General features: G+C 42.4%; 1 protein-coding gene across 3 annotated transcripts in view; it reads right to left on the reverse strand.

Moving 5' to 3' along the window:
• CASK (calcium/calmodulin dependent serine protein kinase) overlaps positions 1-17,543 on the reverse strand; it is a 202,657-nt gene that overhangs the window by 81,177 nt on the left and 103,937 nt on the right. For all 3 annotated transcript variants that reach the window (XM_069945841.1, XM_069945842.1, XM_069945840.1), the window contains exons 6-8: positions 11,756-11,858; positions 6,910-7,085; positions 3,789-3,911 (exon numbers count right to left, since the gene is read on the reverse strand). In XM_069945841.1, the coding sequence (XP_069801942.1) occupies positions 3,789-3,911; positions 6,910-7,085; positions 11,756-11,858 (402 nt within the window). The remainder of the gene's footprint in view (positions 1-3,788; positions 3,912-6,909; positions 7,086-11,755; positions 11,859-17,543) is intronic.

The raw sequence follows: 17,543 nt of genomic DNA on the forward strand, positions 1-17,543 counted from the left end.
ATAGCATATAGCAGCAGTCTGCTGCCGCTCCTACTCCGCACGGCGACGGCAGCAGATTGACGGCAGACGAGTCGCTTGTCTATCAACATGTTAAAGAAAAAGACTTCAACGATCAGCCGGCATTGTTTATGTCGGCTGATTACTGCCTTCTATTACACAAGACGATAATCGGCTGATAATCGTTTTGTGTAATAGGGTCTTAAGATTCAATGAATATCAGCTATTGAAACAATCCTGTCAGAGGTATTCTCCAATGGAGACATTGCTTATTGTGGTACCAGCCGACTCACCATTAGAAAAGTGCCATCATTGTGACACAATTTGCACAAAAAAAAAAAAAAAAAAAAAAAAAAAAGGTTTTGGTGATTTGTACTAGGGATGGTCCGAACAGAGTTTGGTTCGGGTTCGTACGAACCCAAACCCTCGGTAATGATTCCCGCTGTCTGCCTGCTCCGTGGAGCGGGCGGATCCAGCCGGAGGACCGCCTGGAAAACTGGGATACAGCCATAGCCATAGGCTGTATCCCAGTTTTCCAAGCGTTACTCCCGCTGCCGAGCGGCAGGTTTGGACCATCCCTAATTTGTACCACATTTGAGTTTCAGTGACCTATGATGTGTGACTTATCAGAAAGTAATTGTGGCTAGTCTTGTGTGACTGTCACATGTATGGGGGCCTCCTGACTTTCCCCCCCCCTAGCAGGCGATGGATTGCTATCCCCCAGTGCATTGGTTCTGTTCATCTCTTTTGAGCTGTCTGGATTATGGATTTTTAACAGAAACAATGTGAAGCCATACGGGACTAATGCCTTGCTGGGGAAATGAGCCCTGTCTTTTCTGTACACACTAGCTTTTATACAACTGGGAAGAGGGAACAAGTCCTTATGGGGTGAAGCAATGCTTCTAAAACTATGAGACATCTACTAGTTACTGGAAAGGCGAGACCAGGGCTGTGGTGATGACCCTATGGCACCCATGTCAGAGAGGGCACTCAGGGCTTTGGCTGTCCAGACATGATGGGAATTGTAGTTTTGTAACAGCTGAAGGGCCGCAGGTTAACCATTCCTACACTATGGAAACATAGCAGCTGTGTTAGTGTCCCCTTAACGTATGAGTGTAACACAGCTTTCTGGGTGATGCAATAACCATGTTCCTCATGACAGCCGAGAGAAAGTGATTATTGCCACACAACACTGACTTATTTCGCCTCTATGCACATCACTGGATGGAATATTTTTTTTGTCAAGTTGAAAATTTTAACTCACGTAAAATTTTTCAATGGGGACACAGAAGCGTGGGACGTATATTATTTGAACTATTTTTAGATCTATTGGCTCATGGTCTCCCAGTATTTGTTTTTGCTTGCCTGATCATCTACTTTGCGACTATGTACAACAACTGGAAAATTGGCAAAATAAAGCACTTACTGCCTCTTATGTAACCTCCAGTCATCCTAGTCTGTAAGCTCTCGTGAGCAGGTCCCTAACGGTCTATCATATTCTGTTATTTTTTATACTTATTTGTTGTATAATGTATTATAAATATTACCTGATCTGTACTTGTATATCTAAAAAAGTTCTGCGGAATCTGTTGGCGCTATACAAATATTATTATTTTTTTTTTTATTATTCAAATATTTTATTGAAAGAAGCAATAGACAACAACATAGATCCAAGATGATAGGTCATATGGACATTACACATAGCACGACATAGTTTGACAGTAGATCAGATTGTTACCAAGGACCAGCACAACTGTCTAGAAGGAGGTAAGCCCCAACCAAGGGGGCATGCTGTACAGGGCCCTGGTAAGTCAAACAACAGTAAGTTCCAACCGTACTTGGTGGCTCGTTTCTGCTAGCCCATCATCAGGATTTAAAGAACTGGAACACAGGAAAAGGTAACTGAAAGAGTAGGTTGTAGAAAGAAGAGGGAAGGAGAGACCAGCACAGTCCCGGGGAGGGGGAGAGAAGGAGAAGAGAGAGAAAGGCCATGCCAAGACCACCTGCGGAGAGTGAGCACGCACAATAGCTCAGCCGTCCTGTATGTCAGCCTGGGGCGCCACGTAAGAGCGATATAGAGGAGTGTCCATAAACGCCACCCAGTGAGTCCACATAGCCGTGGTAGCGGGGGGTGAGCCAAGGTCTGCTCTCAACTCCTCCATACGATGGAGGTGTTGTATTTCTGCAAACCATTCTGACACGGAGGGGGGGGGGGTCTCAGACTTCCATTTCCTAGGGATCACTGTCCTGGCCGCCAAGAGAAGGAAGCGAGTGATACCTTTCTTACATTGTGAGAGTGTGCCCGGGATCATGGACAGTAGATACGTAGAGGGCTGATTAGTGAGATTTACACCTGCTATCTCATAAATCAGCTTCGCTACCGCTGTCCAGAAGCTTGTCAATTTAGTGCAGTCCCACCATATATGGCTCATGGTGCCTGGGCTTTGCCCACATCGCCAGCACAGCTCCAAGACAGCCGGATAGTAAGAGTGTAGCAAAGTCGGTACCCTGTACCATCTTGCCATCACCTTAAAATTAGTTTCCTGGGCCTTACTCGCCACCGAAGACTTATGGCAGAGAAAGAAGGCTTTTTCCCAGGCAGTACTCTGGAAAGACTGATTCAGTTCCTGTTCCCAGCCCACCTGGTACGGGAGTTTGACATCAGGAAGAGGTTGCGTCAGAATGGCGTAGACAAGCGACACTACATGAGCAGGCGCTTCTGTGAGTACACAGAGGTCTTCAAAGGGCAGTAGCTGTCTATGAATTCGCAGCGAGCGAACCGAGGCACTATAGTAATGTTGCAACTGCAAGTACTGCCAGTCATATCGCTGTAAGCGGTGCAGATCAGGGACCACTGCCTCCAAGGGCAGCAGAGCCGAGGCTGTAGTGACCTGGCGGAATAGAAATCTACTGTCCATTGAATGTGATAGGAAGTCCGTACCAAGCGTGCCAGGAGGGAAGTCAGGATTATTAAGAATCGGTGTTAAGGGCCCATCAGGTGTGAAGAGCAATGCCTGCGCTTGCGTCCTTCTAAGGATAGACAGGGAAGTACGCGTAATGAGGGGCATGCACCTAAGTAACGTAGCAGACCAAGCTGCCGGACGCACCCATAAGGCATCTGGAAGGGCATATCTAGAAAGGGTTTGCTCTAGTTGGACCCATATACAAATATTATTACTTATCAGCCTGCAGCAAGGGAGGGAAAAAAAATGCACTGCTTCTTTAATGTGAGCCTCATAGATGCAACACAATGCAAGGTACACTATGCTTAGGTTTAGGAAAGTTTTTTTTGAAACCCTCTACTTTGGGAACAGTGATAAAGGGAAAGGCACCTGGAGCAACGCAAAAGGTATACAGGGGCCAAGAGTCTACTAAACGTTGGCAAAGGCTTCCTTGTTCCAGCTATCCAGCTGTAGACCCCACTGATGCTATATGCTCACAGCAATTTAAATACAAAAAATCTAACTTAGTGACTTTAGTAATCTAAAACTTTTTAGCCTTTTTTGCTTTGTGATTGATTTTGAGAAACCCTTTTAACTATTTACAAAAGTAGATGTTACCCCTCCCCAATCACAAAGAATGCTGACCAAAGGTTGCAGGGATTAGTGTGGCTTCTTGTAGAAATTGGAGTCAAAACAGTAGTGGGTTCTACAAGTGGCGTGGCAAGGCAAGGGCTTCTTATCCTTCCAGATAGATACACTCACTGTTTAATTTTTTTGTGCCACTTTTTAAAAAACAAACCTCCAACCCCCACGTTTAAAACAGGTGCAATATGTTTAAACCCCCCGTACCTTCAGCCAGGGGTGATTGAGCGCCTCATAGACTGTTATCCTTTCAGCAGGATCCAACATAAGCATGCGGCGCACCAAGTCTTTAGCACTTTCTGATATATGGCTCCATTGTCGGGGATTCATCTGAAAAAAACAAAAACCATTAAAAATATGAAACACCCACAATTTAAATTACAGATAAAACTTGAATATTTTCATTTGAATTTTATATGTAATCTACTCATAGTATTCTGTATCAGATGCTTTTGTTGGCTGTCAGATCTGTAAGGACCTCACTACATAAGCCTTTTTTGGTTGAATGATTGCACTACTAAAGGCCCTATTACACTAAATTTTCAGCCGTATTTGGCCAATTACCATCCATTTCGGACAATAATTGTTTGGTGTAATGGCACACGTTGAAAGAGCAAGATCAGTTGACATGCATAGCATTGAAAAAACCCAGCGACGTGCAGTGACTGTCTGCTGCTTGTCACTCCAAGTGATAGGAGCAGCAGACCAACATGGACTTCAATAGGCAGCCTAGATGATGCTGTAGGTGCTCAGGCAATGAGTGGGGAACAAAGAAGCAGCAAGTGTTGTCTTGACAGGTCTGCACTCGCCTCTTCTCAATATAGTGTCATGTAATAAAGCCTTAAAGAAAAAATTTTATTAAAGTATTCTTTTGCCCCCCAAACGTTTTACAACGTTTTACAATATTTGAGGCTGTATGTTTGAGGCTGTATAGCAACCAAAACAAGGAGTGGATTGAAAACACAGAAAGGCTCTGTTCACATAATGTTGTAATTGAGTGGATGGCCGTCCTTTAATGGCAAATATTTGCTGTTATTTTAAAACAACGGCTGTTATATTGAAATAATGGAAGTTATTTACAGTTATATGGCGGCCATCCACTCAATTTCAACATTGTGTGGACAGAGCCTTTCTGTGTTTTCAATCCACTCCTGGTTTTGGTTGCTATGAGGACCTGACATGAGAACCAAATACAGCCTGAAATATACGTAGTGTGAACCCAGCCTTAAGGGAAACACACAGTGTTTTTTTCTCTGCACTTACTACTGCATCAAGGCATCCCGTCCTGGATAACCTGGTGATGTCACTTCCTGGATAACCTGGTGATGCCACTTCCTGGATAACCTGGTGATGCCACTTCCTGGTCAACCTGGTGATGCCACTTCCTGGTCAACCTGGTGATGCCACTTCCTGGATAACATGGTGATGTCACTTCCTGGATAACATGGTGATGTCACTTCCTGGATAATATGGTGATGTCACTTCCTGGATAACATGGTGATGTCAAGACCGTGGCTGCTGGAGAGGATGGTGGCAGAGGGGACATAGGGCACTGGAGGGACACTGAGCATCCCCCTGTCATCATCCTCTCCAGCAGCCACAGCCCACACAGCTCTGGGTGTCAGGTTGTGACGTCTCCATGTTATCCAGGAGGTGACGTCACCATGTTATCCAGGAGGTGACGTCACCATGTTATCCAGGAGGTGACATCACCATGTTATCCAGGAGGTGACATCACCATGTTATCCAGGAGGTGACATCACCATGTTATCCAGGAGGTGACATCACCATGTTATCCAGGAAGTGACATCACCATGTTATCCAGGAAGTGACATCACCATGTTATCCAGGAAGTGACATCACCATGTTATCCAGGAGGTGACATCACCATGTTATCCAGGAAGTGAAGCTTTGATGCAGTAGTAAGTGCAGGGAAAAAACACTTTATAAGCATTTCCCATAATAAGTGTATATTGGTGATTTGTATAACTTTTGGGGGGCAATACAATACTTTAATAAAAAATTTTGCCGGACTTCAATAGCGAGGCGATTCATCGTAGTGTATATTTTTACACACTATGGGGGACATTTATTATCAGACTAAAAAAATCTTTTCACGGCGCAGATGGGTCCGATGAGCATACATATATTTACAAACACTGGTTTTGCGAATATTGCGACGGAAAGAGTGGCAGAATAGGGGGTGCGTCTGCATGCAGAAGGGGTGCAGACTTTGCCGCATTTAATATTTGTCCACTGGAAAAAGGTTGTTAAAACCTACACCAGCAGTTTGTGAGCCGGGAGAGACTCCGGGATTAAGTACATACTCACAGAAATCCTCAAAGCCTCGGCACTGCAGGGACATTTTTAAGCCTGGCGCAAAAAATGCCGGACTTAATAAAAGTCATCTATATCTCATGACTGATAAGTTTACTAAACATTTTATACCAGGACCGTATACCAGTTAAGGTTAATAGTATATATTGCACAAGAACTAGGACTCCCATCTGTTTCCTAAATAAGAGAAGTATTCTTGCTGAGGTAAACAGAAATACAGGTCAGGGGGGGGAAAAAAAAAAGTAAATCATGGTACTTCTGATGACGTCTATATTGGGTAAGAATATTTAACGGATAAGAGGTTTGTCCAGAGCAGCACCAGTGCTCTCACCAGCTACAATCAAGACCCTTTGTGTACTGCCCAAGATGCCGCTGCCTACATAGATCTATACAGTCAAAATTATACCCAGAAAGTTAATACGGTGACACTCACTCAGCCGTACAGAGTTAGGCAGACATTTATAACCTATCCTGGGGTATGTATGCAGATTTATGGTTAAGATGACATAACATTAACATAGGTGACACCTGCCTATAACCTGACAGCAAAACTTTAACTATTCAGCTTGATGCAACTGAATGTTTTATGGACACCTATCCATGCAGCACTAGGCCATGTATGCGTTCCGTAAATGTATCCGTAATTGCAGATCTGCAATTATGGACAAATTTAGGGCACAATGATTTCTACTGGGCTATTTACACTGTAGTTATAGAGATCTGCAATCCAAGCCACAAGAAAATAGGACATAGTAGTTTATGGTAGTGTCCATAAGAAATATCTGTAAAATATAGGGATCACCTTACTTTAACCATTACCTTTTTTTTGCGGATTTGCTGTTTAAATTAGTGGCAATTTTCAGTGAATTACAAGCGCTAGCACTACATGTCAGAGCACCCCAGTTTTTTTTTTCTAAAATGCAATTTTGAAGCAGGGTAAACTCTGCCTACATGTGCGCACCCCAACAGTAACAGAAACAGGGTTACGTACCTTGTATTTTCCTTTGATAATGCCCTCAAACAATCTTTCCTTTGTGCCATAAAAAGGCAAGCAGCCACTTAACAGGATAAACAGAATGACGCCACATCCCCAGACATCTACAGGTTTCCCGTAAGGTTCTCTTTTTACCACCTCTGGAGCCATGAAGTGCGGAGTTCCTACTCGACCTATTCGAAGCAGACAGGGCAGACTTTATTACTCAAGTTAACATACAGCAAGTGAGTAAACTGTTTACAGAGATCATGGCCTGATTCTAGTACAGTATTACCATTGCAGAATATAAAAGTTGGCTCTGCGAGAGTTTGCAGAACAATATAAAAGATCCCGGATATCTTGTTATTCATTTTACCTGTATATACTAGGATTTTCAGCAGTTTTTCCCTTCCATCTCTTCTGTAGGGACTGAACACTTACCCCTCCACACCAGTCTGTGTCCTGCATCCTCCGCTTCTAGTGACCATCCTACCATCACTAGAAGCTGCCAGGCCATATAGCCTGGAGCGGCAGGGGGTGAGTGGTAGGCTGTGCCCCCACTCTGCATACATGATAGAAAAGGACTGTGGAAGCATAGCCTTACAGCACTTTGAGAGCTCTTTTCCCCGTTGCTAGCATATGTGGATGCAAACTGGAGGCAGAACCTGGACTTGCAAATCAAGATCTATAACTGCATGCCTTGTGTTTCATTTCATTTGGTTCACTTTACCGGCTTAGGCTCTGTTCACACGGAGAATAACAGGAGGAATTCTCCACCGCAGAATCCCAGCAGCCTCCCTGTCATGATGACAGTTTATAGGAGGCTTGTGTCCATTCTTAAGCGCGGAGAGAGAGGAGGTACGCGAGCCTCCCACTGACTGTCATTATGACAGGGAGGCTGGCAGGATTCTGCCTGTTTTGCTCTGTGTGAACGGAGCCTTAGGGCCCTATTCCACCGAACGATTATAGTTCAGATTATCGTTAAATCGATCGAATCTAAACGATAATCGTTCGGTGGAAATGCAGTTAACGACCGAACGAGAAATCGTTGATCGCTTTATAAGACCTGGACCTATTTTTATCGTTGTTCGTTCACAAAACGTTTGCAAATCGTTCGCATTGAATAAGACATCGTTCGGTCGTTCGCAATAGATACGAACGCAATAGCGAAGAAAAAAAACAATCGCAATTACGATCATAAGTAACGATTATCGTTCCATGGAAATGAGTGAACGTTTTCAGGTCTTTCGCAATAGCGGTCGTTTGAGATAGTTAATCGTTAACGATTATGCAAACAATAATCATCCGGTGGAATAGGGCCCTTCGTAGTGAAGCAGTCTGACAGATGGTGTCCATTACAAAGCTAGGGCTTAGCCACAGGGGTGCAGGGAAGGGGCTACCATCAGGCCTGCAGTATCAAAAAATAATATTCCAGGCCTGGAGTGGTAGCAGGCTAAAAGGGTGAGAAGGGCCATTTGTAAGAAAAAAAAATGGATGTGCTGCATCTGCTTCTAACCAGTAAAAACTAACAAAAAAGAAAAATTCTCTTTCCTATCTGCAACATAAAGAACATAAATTATAAACAAAAATGACTACAAGTTGATGAGAGTCAGACTTTGATCAGTAGAACGAGCGGCATTCCTCGTTCTGTGAGGGGACATGCTCTTATACGGCCCTCTCCTCACAGGGCACAGAGCTGGGAGAGGACAGCGCTGAGAGCCATCTTCTCCTGGCTTGGTCTTGGTCTAAACACTTAGACCCCGAACTATTAAAACTTTTGACATGTCTCTCACATAAAGTCCAAACGGGGAAATGGGTCTGTGAAGGAAAATCATAGAAGATTGGATGCTGTAAAGCTGGCAACCCCAACTATCAGCAAGTTAAAGGGGTTATCCAGTGCTACAAAAACATGGTCACTTTCTTTCAGGAGAAAACACGACTCTTGTCTCCAGGTCTGGTGCGGTTTGCAGTTAAGCTCCATTCACGTCAATGGAGCAACAAAATCCCACCCAAGCTGGAGACAAGAGTGGTGCTGTCTCTGGAAGAAAGTGCCCATGTTTTTGTAGCACTGGATAACCCCTTTATTATACTAAGAGGCAAAGCCACTGTTTGTACCCAAATACGCAATACAACCATTTTGTTTTTTGCTGAAAACTGACTGCTGCTGGACTTCCTTGCCTGTATATCTCTGGCATGTCAAAATAGTCATACAGGAAACCCTGATGAGGTGTCAGATAATATCTAAATGTGGTATAACAAAGAAAACTAGAACCACACTGGACAAAAATAGTATGTTATATAGACCAGGAATATATATACACACACAAAGGTATCTTGGTTTAAGAGTAACTTGGTTTAAGAGCGTTTTGCAAGAAGAGCTCACAGTTTTTCAAAATTGTTACTTGATTTAAGAGCATTGCTTTGGTGTAAGAGCTCCCTGTACTGGGTGGGAGGGGGGGAGGGGCATGGTCTGTATAGCGGGGTCTACAGCACTGTACTCTGACCCAGGGAGTCTCCCTCACCTTCCACATCATAGCAGATCCACTTCAGGCTGGGGCTTACATCAGGGGACAGGACTGTGGAGGTAATCTCTTCATAGCTGTAACCCCTCTCTCCTTGGACAGAGAGTGCAGTTATACTGAGCCCACATCTGCCCTGCTCATTCCTCCCTGCAATCTGTCAGCCCTTGCCTTTTCCATCTCTATTCTTGCTATAATGTGCCTGCACTCACACTCCGCTATACATACTGCTGCTATAATGTGCCTGCAATTGCACTCAGCTATACACACTCTGCCTCTGTCCTCACTTCCTGATTGGTCCATGCTAAACACACACCCCTTCCCCCTTGCTGTCATGTGACCACACAGACCTCTGACAGCAGCCCTGCTTCTCTATTCTAGCCTGTTGTACTACGCTCCAGCATTTTGTGGATCTGTAATTCCATCTTGTATCTACAAACTGCTACTGTTTGCACTTACTATACATTATACATGCTGATTGCTATATTGTACATTATGTTTCATTCGTTTTGCATGTTGTTCAGAATAAAAAAAATAATCATTTTTGGGGTGTGGAACCAATTGTCTGAATTTCAATGATTCAATAATCCAAGGCACCATGTGTATGTATGTGTGTGTGTGTGTATAATATATATATATATATATATATATATATATATATAATGTAGAAAGGGAAGAGACGGCACTCCGGAATAAAGTGAAGGTGTATTTTATTCACCCAACACGTGTGGCAACGTTTCGACTCTGCTCTAGAGTCTTTCTCAAGCCTCTAGAGCAGAGTCGAAACGTTGCCACACGTGTTGGGTGAATAAAATACACCTTCACTTTATTCCGGAGTGGCGTCTCTTCCCTTTCTACATTACTATCCTGAAGGTACCGGGGGTCGGTTAAAGTGACACAGTCACCTACTTTGTGCATTCTGACATCTCTACACAGGTGTAAAGGGTAAATTTAGCGGTTTTCATACCTTATTTTATATCATATGTCATAGTGCTTGTTCAAGTAAAAAGTGATCTTTTATCAACTGCAGATTGAGTTAAGTGGGCGAGGTCTCGCGGCATTAGCGCCACTTAGCCCCGCCCACAACGCCACAGTTGGTCACGCCCCCTTATCGCCCATTTGAACAGGCTGGCCGAAAGGTCTAGACCCCACCCCCTTTACGTCGGCCACCCAATGGGCGTCAAGGGGGCGGGCCAACGACGCCATTGTGGACGGGGGTAAGTGGCGCTAACTCTGCGAGGCCATGCCCACTTAATACAAGCACCATGACGTATGATATGAAATAAGGTATGAAAACTGCTAAATTTACCCTTTACACCTGTGTAGAGATATCAGAATGCACAAAGGGGGTGGCAGTGTCACTTTAAGATTACCCAGAAAGCATCTGTTTAAAAGAACTGCAGGTCCAGCCTCTGTCTCCTTCAATACAATTGCAGCTAAGGAAATTTGTCAGGAGCTGCTAAGCATTTTATGTAGTCTCATCTCATCACTTTTCAGTGTATTTAAAAGGGATCACAAGTGTAAAAGTTGTCCCCTAGTCTTATGCCGCACTCTTTATACATCTGTTATCTATGCTTTTGGATTCCTGCTGAGTCAGGACCATTCTCATAGGTATTGTTACCTATTTTCTCCCCATCCTTATTATTTTCTGTACTCCCCTTCTCCACACCACTGCTTAGATTTTTGTCTATAAATAAAACAAACTTTTTGAAAGGCAAAGAGTTTTCCTCCAATCACAGGATGCAGCTCGACCGTCTGTCCGTTCATTCTCTATAAAACTCTGCTCAGATGTGATCATCAATCACTGCATAGGACCAGCTGATGCACTCCTAAGCCCAATATGGGAAGAGGGGGACAGGAGAATTACACCATACTGAAGGGACGATGGATGGGACATGTATCGCAAGATTATGGCCAACAACCTCCTTCCCTCAGTAAGAGCATGAAGATGGGTCGTGGTTGGGTCTTCCAAAATGACAATGACCTGAAACACACAGCCAGGACAACTAAGGAGCAATTTACCTTCCCTCCTCTGCACCGGTCCTGCGCTGTTAGTCTGCGAATCTTTGTCTAGGAGCACGGTAAGGAACAGTGACCTGCCTCCACAGCATCAACCGGACGACTCATTCTAATTATAATGAATGGAGCAGACCAAGTGACGCTGTGGGAACGGGGCAGTGCTTCTGGCCAAAGATTCGCAGACTAACAGCAAGATTAAAACCTCTAAAAATGTAAAAAGGACTAAACAAGGTTCAAGAAAAAAAAAGACTGGATGGACCAGGGGGCTTTTTTCTGTCGACAATCATCTATGTTTCTATAACAATGTTCAAAAGAGAAAAACTTACCTCCAGCTACTAAGCCAGACTCGCCCAATTGTATTGCAACTCCAAAACCACCAAGCTTGACAGGGGCAGAATTTTCTTTTGAAGCAAGGAGTACACAGTGTGGCTAAATAAGAACAAAAGAACAATACGTTAACAGTCTGCAGGTGTGTACGGAGCTTTGTGAGGTGGGTATATCTGAGCAATTATCATACAAGCAATGCATTACGGCATATAGGAATGCTGCCCATCTATGGCTGCTCCCTGTGTTATAGTAGCACTTCAGATGAAACAAAAACCTAAGAGAGCACCAATACTTTACTAGATGACAGACAGTCCTCTGTATTCAGGCCATGTTTGATATAAGATGGGGTGGTTTGGTGAAAGGAATATGAATCGCTTTATTACAGAGTTTATCCAAAAATAGGACAGGGTCTTATATTATTTCATCCGAAAAAAGCACTGGGACTGAACGCAAACAGGTAATAGCAACTGCGTAGGCCACAGGGATGGACACATTGTGCCAGCGGAGGGGCCAAGCCAAGACACCCAGATTTCCTAATGCCCCTATGGCCGAGCTACCAGTTAGCTTCAGGATCTGTCGTTGGGTTGCATTGATCGCACACAAAAGCTCCTGAACTAAATCCTCCACATCGGGGCCTCTGCTGTCAGCAGCACAGAGGGGAAGAAGGCTGGTCCAGTGCACACAAGCCCCTGCTAGGGCACTGCACAGCCCTGGCTGTCATTTTTTAGGCCTGTAAGACCAGCTATGGTATGCCATTCTCCACTTCCATGATGTCAATGACATCACATGGCCTGACCTAGCTTTGTAAGCACTGTAACTAGGGTTTATTTTCGGAGTAGCGCTTGTTTGTAGAGAAACATTGTAGATAGAGGCAAAAAAAAACAACAAAGTGTTTAAGCCACATGTAATTATTCCTTTAACCCCTTCAGGAACAGGCCTAAAGGACCAGAGCACATTTTCAAATCTGACCTGTCTCACTTTATGCGGTTATGACAAAGCAGTTGAACAAAAGTATCCTACATTAACCTGGAGGAAAAAAAAATGGATTAAAAAGAAAAAGAAATGCCCACAAAACAAGAAACTCTGTATTTTGCAATCCATCCAACCACTTCTGCAAATATGTTTTGCACTTAATAGGTTACAGAGCGCTCACTTCACTGCATGATCGAGAATTTTCTACAGATGTACAAGCTTATTGTAACGAGGAAAAACATGAAATACATTGTAAGAAATGGAATGGATCATGATCAGTTTCTTATAAAGCATGACACAGTTCTGTGGGGATAGGAAGTGTAAGCCAGGCACACAAGGCCTGACAAGGTTACAATCTACAAGTAATGCAAGGCAACGATAAGCTGGAGCTCTGTAAAGCCAACTAGAGATTTTAGATGGACAAAAAGGTCAATTCAAAAAGGGGCTGTCTAGGACTTAAAAAAAAATCTGTACATGGTAGAGGGCGGTGAAAAAAAATTAAAATAATACATACCTCTTCTTAAAGGGGTTATCCAGCGCTACAAAAACATGGCCACTTTTCCCCCCTCTCTTGTCTCCAGTTCAGGTGCAGTTTGCAATTAAGCTCCATTTACTTCAATGGAACAGAGTTCCAAACCCCACCCAATCTGGAGACAACAGTAGGGGGAAAGTGGCCATGTTTTTGTAGCGCTGGATAACCCCTTTAAAACCATGCAGCCCCCAATCTAATGTCATCTGGCTTACAGACTCAGTACAAAGATTGTACGCCCCTAACCACTTTAAATTACTGTCTGTCTGGCCTTTTTTGACAGAACTGTTTCATATATAAATATTTAGCGATGTCTCCCTACTTGGCCTAGATCTTGTGCTTGCACAGTAACACTGGCCGCTGGCATACATGCAATCTTACTGTGCAAAATCAGGGGCGGGGGAGAGATGTCACTTCTTATGCATATATGAATATCCATAAGTAGGAGGCAATGAACGACACAACGGACAGGCAGGGTGGTGCAAAGAAGGCCCCAGTGCAACAGATGGGCTAATTTACATATTTCCTTTGGTCAAAAATACTACAGAATAGCGGAGTAAGATAAAAGGACCAGTGTTGGAATTTGCATCCCCCCCTTACAGGCACACAATTGCAGGTTTGTATGAGCAAACCTGTTGTTACTTTCCCTTTAAGGGAAATCTGTCACCAGGTTACTAGCCTTAAATGAGGGCAGCAAAAATTTGTTATATAAATGCTTAACAGATCGGTGTATTACTTACATAATTTTTTCCCCCAGCCGTTCTCCTAATATGCAGGAGAATAGGATTCTTGCCGCACCCCTCCCCCCACCTTCCAGCTGCTGATTGACAGCTGACTGCCTATACACAGCATGGATAGATAACTGCCAATCAGCAGCTGGTGGGTGGAGTTTTCTTCTTCTCAAATTCTGAGGACTACTGGGCTCACACACACATATTAAAGACTACTTATTCTGGTTATTTAAGAGGATGATATCTCGTAATCGGCTGCACAGAACAATGTAAGCGATATGTCATTCTGTTCAGCTTCTCTGTTACTAGTTCATGCTACCCTGAGATAGAACATAAACCTACTGACAGTCTCTTCAAGCATATGTCTTGCTCTATTGAGTATCTGTGAGACTGTTGAAGTCATCTATTGGTTATAAGTTTGAAATGCCTTAAAAAATTAAATATACAAAAAGCCCTATTAAAAAAAATAATTGATTTTCCTTAAAAGGAAAAAAAAAATAATTGATAATCTGTTCTGCAGGGAGGCAAGGCTGGATCTATGCTCCGAACCAAACAAGCCCTGGGTAGTGACTATGCGGACCACTGATTTGTTCAGAAAGTCAGGAAAGAAAAAAAAAAAAAAACACTTAAAAAAAAAATCACCAAACAAAATCCAGTCAATGATGGCAGGTGCACTTTCATTCAAGCTATATAAAATAAGCATATGCATCGTTCTTGTCATTTTATAACAGGACATTTCATCAGGACTCTCACATTCTACTTACACAGCATTTTAGAGGCTACAACAAACAAGGAAGCAGGCGTAGCAATATGAGCTAACCAGACACACAACCGATCTGAAGAAAAAAACTTCTCACAAAACAACCAAAAAGGTAAGAAACAATCAAATATGCAGCTTCATAACTACTTAATAATATGTAAGGATTAAATGTATTACATTCTGATCTTAAAGGGATCCTGTAACCAAAACAATGCTACCTAATCTAAAGTCATGTTATAGTGTAGGAAGAACTGAGCAGATTGATATATATATATATATTGTTGTAGGAAAAGATTCAGTATAACTTGTAACTTGTTGACTGAAATCCCTGACCATTCTGTGTTAAGGCGTCCAGTGGTCAGATCAGAGTGTTCAATCAATAAATTACAAGTTGTACTGAATATTTTCCCATAAATATATATCAATCTGCTCGGCTCCTTCTGCTCTATAACATGATGCCGATAGCTTAGGTAGCATTTACATGGTGACAGGTTCCCTTTAAGCCATTAATACCCTATATTATGATGTAGCACATCTACTCAGACGTAAATTTAAACTTGCACTCATATGAGATTATTGAGAGTGTACAAGACTACATGAGGAAATATATTTTAACATACACAATTCACAAAAGATTACATAAAAAAAATAGAGATTGTAATTTAAATTTGTGGAATCGAAATATTTCATTTATTGCTTAAATAGAGAGAGATTGGCATCCTGTTATTCTTCAAATTCTACATTTTGCTGTGAACTTTGTCCGCTGATTTTGTCTCTCTCTCTATAATATATATGTGTGTGTCTCTCTCTCTATAATATATATGTATGTAAAGACATACTTTATCCAGGACTCCCAGGAGAAACGGTGAATCAGTTGGGAGCTGCATCTTTTTACATTTATTCTCTCTCCCTCTCCTTGCACCTCCAGGGTTCTCTGTAGACCAATGTCCTAAAGCTGGTACAATCATCCCATAATGTTCTGCCACAGTACCCAAGAATTAGGAGGGGTGTAGGAGACAGGAGTGGTATCTGTACATCTGGTCTGGGGTCTGCACAAATGGGGGAGCTGCATCTTTAGGGGGTCAGTAATAAAGTACCATGATGGGGTATGATGAAGGGGGTCACATTGTATTAGTGATTCTCCAAGTCCAATATAAACAGACAGGGTATACATAAATAAATGTCTTTATGAAATACATACAGGTTTTACTATAGTAGTCTGAATGTCCTAAATGTTCCTCCTCGATTGTTCCCCTAAAAGGAACACAATGATGCTTTAGAAACGTTTATTAAACTGTGTAAAGTAGAAATTGGCGTAAACTGCCCACAGCAACCAATGGTACCAGAGCAGAGCTGTGATTGGTTGCTGTAGGCAGTTTACACACTTTGATCAATCTGGGCCATTGAATACTATATAAACCAGCTGACTAACCCTACAATAATCCAGCATCCTAGAGGCAAGCTGCCTGGATAAATTAGTTTACCTTTTAAACCTTTTGGCTTTAGTACAGTAAGTTATACAAAACCCAATGGAATTGAGTATTAAATGTAATTTTTAACAATGGAAAACACTACACTACAATGAGTAATGATCTCAGTAAGCAACAAAGAGGAAATGTTTTTAGCAGACATGCATAAATATACCTAGTATGCCCCCTTGAGTTTTAAAATGTTAACACATACGCTAAAAACATACTAGGTTATGGTCTATCAGTACTGAGCATGGTGGATTCAGTTTTTATTGTGTTTTCACATAGCAGAACCCCCCATATGTATATACATAGCTATATCTATGTGTGTGTGTGTGTGTGTGTGTGTGTGTGTGTGTGTGTGTGTGTGTGTGTGTGTGTGTGTGTGTGTGTGTGTGTGTGTGTGCGCCCTATTACATCACTCTGTGTAATAAACACAACAATCAGCCGATGACAACGTTTGGCTGATTGTGGATATAGGTTTGGACCTATAATTGTCGGGCACTGACCGCTCATTACTACGTGTAATAGCTGTGCGCGGCCGGCAGCTGACGTTTTACAAACTGTATACATTACCTATCTATGCTGCAGAGCGGAAGAGGATCCCTTCAGCATGGACAGGTAATGTATAGAGTTTAAGCAAGGGCTGCAAGGACATTGGTAACAATATACCTGCAGCCCTTGTTAAACAATTATTGGTCCGTGTAATAGGCCCAGTAAATGAGCACCGATCTAGCAGACCGGCGCTCACTTACAGTTATTATCGGGCCCCCATCGGCCCGTGTAATAGGACCCTAAGACAGATCTATGATAGCTGTACTGTAAGCAGCCATGCAGAGTAGATTTTATCCATTAAAAGTAAACAAAGTTCTAATTAAAATGACTGCAGGAGACGCCCTGGAAACAGAAGTAATGCATACAGGAAGTATTAAGGAAGCGTGAACATAACTTCCATTATGAATTATCATATTAATGACATTTGCTAAAACTTGATTAGGGTGGGTTCACATTGCGTGCATTCCATCCCTTTTTTTTTTTTTTTTTTTTTTAAATAAAATAAAATACAGATGGGGAAATTTAAAAAAAAAAAAAAAAAAAAAAAAAAAAAAAAAACACACGGATCAAAACCGATCTTTTTTTAACACAAAAACAGTCACTGATTTTTGTTCGGATGCATTTTGATTTTTTTTTTTTAAATAATGGAAGCCAATGGAAAAACTGATCGAAACTGATGCACACAAATGCATCAGTTAAAAAAAAAAAAACATGCAGTGTGAACACACCCTTATCCATTGATTTCACTTTTTTCAATTGTAGCCTTATATA

This window comes from Dendropsophus ebraccatus, chromosome 11 (genome assembly GCF_027789765.1).
Source record: "Dendropsophus ebraccatus isolate aDenEbr1 chromosome 11, aDenEbr1.pat, whole genome shotgun sequence".
Taxonomy (NCBI): domain Eukaryota; kingdom Metazoa; phylum Chordata; class Amphibia; order Anura; family Hylidae; genus Dendropsophus; species Dendropsophus ebraccatus.